The sequence below is a fragment of the Cystoisospora suis genome, assembly GCF_002600585.1.
Source record: "Cystoisospora suis strain Wien I chromosome Unknown contig_5265, whole genome shotgun sequence".
In the NCBI taxonomy this organism is placed as follows: Eukaryota; Apicomplexa; class Conoidasida; order Eucoccidiorida; family Sarcocystidae; genus Cystoisospora; species Cystoisospora suis.
Window position 1 is genome coordinate 1,138 of NW_027158056.1, and position 2,105 is coordinate 3,242.

Here is a 2,105-nt window from a genome sequence, read left to right on the forward strand (position 1 = left end):
AGATAGATAGATAGATAGTCGCAGGATATGTCTGTGTGCACATAGGTATAGATATCCAGTGTGTATGTGTCTCTATGCCCATCTGTATGGTGTGATGTGTCGACTGTTGACCTTTTGATAGAAAGACACTCCCCTCTCCTAGGCCTTAACTGACCTCTTATATACACATCAATAGATCCATGTATATATCTATGTCTATGCATACCAAAACTCGATATACGTGCATACCTATATACGCGTGTCCACCCATCTTCTGTCTTGACTAGGTTGTCCCAAGAAAGAAGAAGAAAAGGAAATTGAGAGAGACAGGCGGCCCTCCTTAACTAGCCGCAAGCAACTACTATTTCTAGATCATGAGCGGACTTGTTGAAGATCATAAGCCAGCCAGGCTGTCTCTCGACGTGAGGCGGTGTCTGTTTTTCTTACTAGGTCTTTTTATGAGCTAAATCTCCACTGGCCCCGAGAATGATAGCTGTGAAGAATGTATCGTCTTCTTGGATCGCCTGTTGAAGCCTTTCTTCAGACACATCTAAAGGAGGCGTGGCAACTACCCTCACATTCCCCGACTCCAAGATCGCTAAAGCAGGATAATCTTGAACCGCCTGCAGAAGGAGAAAGAAAGATAGAAAGAGAGAATGTATCTGAAGTGCATACACATCAGACACATCTATCTACATCTATATAAATATAGGTCTACATGTATACATACATCTATAGGGATCCACGTATAGGTACATGTATAGGTCTCCACGTATCGCTACATATATGCGTCTAGGCTTGTGAAGGGGTTTGTCTGAAGGCCGCATGGCCATGTGTAGACAGATCAACTTCTCTCTCTCTTCCCCTCTATCTATTCCCTTACTACTCTCTCGTTATCTCTCTACCATTCTAGTCTCTTCTTTCTATCTCTCTGTCTCAATTCTTCTTCTATCCCTCGCTGCCTCATCGCGTCTCTCTCCTCTGCCTTCGTAGTCCCCATCTCCCACCCTCCGTCTTCACTACTCCAATACATACATCCATGCATACATCTATGTACAGAGAGAGAGAAGACACCCCCTACTGTACTTACATAACTAAATATAGAGATATCTACATATAAGACGACCCTTTCCCTTTCCTGCGTTTCTCTACTTCTAGTCTTTGTCTCTCAGCATCAAGCAGGGAGAAGATTTATGTTTAAAACAACGAAGAGAGAGAAGTGGGAGAAGAAAGGAGGAAGAAGACAAAAAGGAGACAAGGAATGAGAGATGAAAAGAATAGGAAGGCAACGAATGAGAGAGGCGAGTTCTAAAGAAAGGCAAGTAGATTCGACAGATGAAGAGAAAAAGAAGAAGAGTACCTTGGAGAATCGATCATTCTGCATTTCTCTCCATAGCGTAATCTTTTCTTCTCCTTTCAGAAAGAACACCTTCTGATGTGCTCCACATAGAAGCTGTAAAGACAACGATATACGGTCTTCTCCTGGGAATCTGAACACGCAAGTAAGAAAGAAACAAAGAGACAAGAGAGATAGAGATAGGAGGTACCATACATTCTACGCACTTAAGGCAAAAAGCAGGGCGGCACACCAAGATAGATAGATAGATAGATTAAAGATAGATAGATAGATAGATTAAAGATAGATAGATAGATAGATCCTCTTCGAAAATAGAAGAATACATATCCAAGAACCCATAGTCCCCTTTCTCTATCCCCCTGCATCGCCGCTCCACATCTACCCACAGTGAACAAATGCAAGTATACACGACAGAAGAAAGACAGTTAATTAGCTGGTCCTCTCTTTCTCTTCTTCCACTGCCTGCCTTTTCCAGAGGAGAGTGAGAAATCTCTTCAAACAAGCAGAAGAAGAAGAAGAAACAAAATACAAGGAAGAGACATCTCATCCCCCCTTCGCTTGAATATCCGTACTTATCTGTCTTAGTATGAAGAACGACAGTTGAAGGATCCATGAGAGTTCGAAATTCCTCGTCAGAGACAGGAGGGAAGATAGAAGCAATATGACCGTCTGGGCCTAATCCGAGGGTAACTAAATCGATACGCTGTGTCGATGATAAGAGTCTCAGAAGATCCTACAGACGCAGGCATACGTAGTAGACATACATACA

The 2,105-nt window shown here is 42.7% G+C and overlaps 1 protein-coding gene across 1 annotated transcript in view; it reads right to left on the reverse strand.

Moving 5' to 3' along the window:
• Window positions 1-425: 425 nt before the first annotated feature.
• Window positions 426-2,105, reverse strand: part of CSUI_009063 (glucose-6-phosphate 1-dehydrogenase) — a gene marked incomplete at its 3' end in the record, with an annotated part of 6,217 nt that continues 4,537 nt past the window's right edge. Inside the window, exons 4-6 of the mRNA XM_068069182.1 lie at window positions 1,909-2,069; window positions 1,340-1,469; window positions 426-602 (exon numbers count right to left, since the gene is read on the reverse strand). Coding sequence (XP_067918839.1) covers window positions 426-602; window positions 1,340-1,469; window positions 1,909-2,069 — 468 coding nt within the window. The remainder of the gene's footprint in view (window positions 603-1,339; window positions 1,470-1,908; window positions 2,070-2,105) is intronic.